Consider the following 2,500-nt stretch of genomic DNA (forward strand, 5'->3'; position numbering starts at 1 on the left):
CCCTACAGTCCCCTCAAAGTAGTAGCTGGGGACCCTTCCTAGAGCCTAGGTTCCCTCCCCCACCCCCAACCTAGCTCCTCTTCCTCCCGGCAACAAAGGCCACAATATTGCCACTAAGACTGTACTCCCTCCCCCTCCCCTCCCCCGCCCCCCCTCTCCACCCCTCACTCCGCACACGGTAATCCTGTTCGCTGTAATAACGGAGGACGGTCTACTTTAGATTTATATGAATAATGCTTTTTGTGTTGGATTTAATATTTTCGACCCAACATTTAAAGCTTAGTTCCCTACTTCTAGAGTTTTCTCTTCTAGGCATATGTTTTTCTCCCGAAACACAAAGGTTTACTTCAAAGAGTTATTGTTTTTGTTTGGTTGCTTTTTCTGAGACTGGATGTTTGTTACCTGTTGTAGTAGAGTGAAAGAAAGGGAGGAAGGTGGTGGAAAAGGATGGGGGAGAAAAGGTTGAATGGGGATAGGGAATAAGAAGGAGAAGAGGACCGAAAGAAGTGAATTGTGTAGTTAGAGAGAAAGACATATGGCTAAAGAGCCAACAAATTTGCTAATGCACAAGTAGACAGAATGAAAGAGAGCAAATGGGAAAGAATAGCTGAGAAAGAAACATAGACAGGTAAGATACAGATGACAAGGTAAGATCAGTTACTAAATACAAGTAATATATATAAAAAATAATGATATGGAATGGAAATAGCAGTAGATTGGAAGATAGATATGGTGATAGACAAAAAATTATAGGCCACTGATTTCGTAATCTATTGTGAAAAATGTTTAGAGCCAATGGCCAATATTAATTCTATTTTTTGCTATACTAATTATAGGAGCATAATCAATAGTACACACATAAAAGGGTGTCTGCCGATACATTTAAAATTGCCCATGATTAATACCCAGCACCATTTCCTGGAACATTCCTGAATATCCACATTGGTCGCATTTACCCCTAAATGAGAGTATGCGTGTCCAAAGACATCTGCGCTTAATATGCTGTTGACTTGAGCTTTTATCTATATCATAAACATCGACATTTTCACTTTAATGCACTGCAACTACGAGATATAGTGCATTAGCATGAATATATAGAGATGAAAATTTAAAGTGACAAAACATTTAATTAACTTATTGTCGGACAATTGTTCTGAGCATCCCCTTTTGACGCGCATACAATTATATGCTCTCTAATTTCCCCTTAGATGCCCTTCAAATGCTCTGATATCCCTCTCTGTCTATCGCTCTACTTCCTCGCCTCTCCAGGCCTGTTCCACCGGGTACTCCTGATGTCCGGCTCTGCGCTGAGCCCCTGGGCGGAGGTACAGGACGCCCTCTCCGTCACAGCTCGCCTGGCCAAGCTCCTGAACTGCTCCCTGCCGACCAACCTGAGCGACCGGCACCCCGAGACTATCGCCTGCCTCAGGAACGTGTCGGCGCAGGAGCTGGTCATGGCGGAGGTGCCGCGGTACAAGTTCAACTCGGCGTTCGGGCCCAGCGTGGACGGCGTGGTGGTGCCCGAGGACTTCAAGACCAGACTCAACAGGGTGAGTTGGCGCGGCCCCGGGAAAGGAGGTAGGGGGGGGTGGCCTTTGGGCTTGGCGTCAGGCGTACCTTACAGAAGGCATTGAGGGCATGGAAGCACACAAACACAAGGCTGGCTTTACACACATGTATACACGCATATGTATGCACATACATATATAGGTGAATAAATCAATAAATATAAATATGTGTGTGTATGTATGTATGTATACATAGATAGATATAGATAGATAAATAGGTAGGTAGATGGACTGATACATACTTACACACACAAAACAACAAAATATATATATATATATATATATATATATATATATATATATATATATATATATATATATATATATATATATATATATATATATATATATATATGCTTATGTATGTATGTATATAAGTTTGTGTGCAACCATTCAGCAGCCAAGCCGACGCCATACCCTTCGCTCCGTCTATTGGGATTCAAGAACAGATAAACCTGTTTGCTTTGCGCGAAAAGCCTTCCATCTTTAACGCATTGCTCGTTGAGGATACGGCGAACACGACCTCCCTTTGCAACATTGCGAAAGGTCATAAGCCATTATTTTCCTCCCACACCTTTCCTTCCCTGTTATCAAAGGTTACCATCCAACATTTAATTACCCTCCCCCCTCATTCCTGCTCTTCCCTCTGACTTTCTCCCTTCTCGCTTGACTCCCTCTTCTTCCGACCCTTACTGACTCCATACCCTTCCTCCCATCTCCTCTCTTCCTCTGTACACCCTTCTCCTCCTCCCTCCCGCCTCCCCTCTCTCTCAGACGCACAAATGACCCTCTGTCCCGAGAGACCAAAGCCTCAATCAGTTGGTATTCACCACTTCCTCTTCCTCTCTCCTCTCCCCCTGTGGCGCTACCCCTTTCCCTCCCTTCCTCCCCTTCCACTCCCTCTTCTCCCTTCCTTTCTCCCATTCCCCTCT

General features: G+C 44.2%; 1 protein-coding gene across 1 annotated transcript in view; it reads left to right on the forward strand.

Annotated features, from left to right (window-relative positions):
* Positions 1-2,500, forward strand: part of LOC119576020 (neuroligin 4-like) — a 52,590-nt gene that overhangs the window by 39,657 nt on the left and 10,433 nt on the right. The window contains exon 4 of the mRNA XM_037923547.1: positions 1,270-1,550. Coding sequence (XP_037779475.1) covers positions 1,270-1,550 — 281 coding nt within the window. The remainder of the gene's footprint in view (positions 1-1,269; positions 1,551-2,500) is intronic.

The sequence above is a fragment of the Penaeus monodon genome, chromosome 8, assembly GCF_015228065.2.
Source record: "Penaeus monodon isolate SGIC_2016 chromosome 8, NSTDA_Pmon_1, whole genome shotgun sequence".
Classification (NCBI taxonomy): Eukaryota; Metazoa; Arthropoda; class Malacostraca; order Decapoda; family Penaeidae; genus Penaeus; species Penaeus monodon.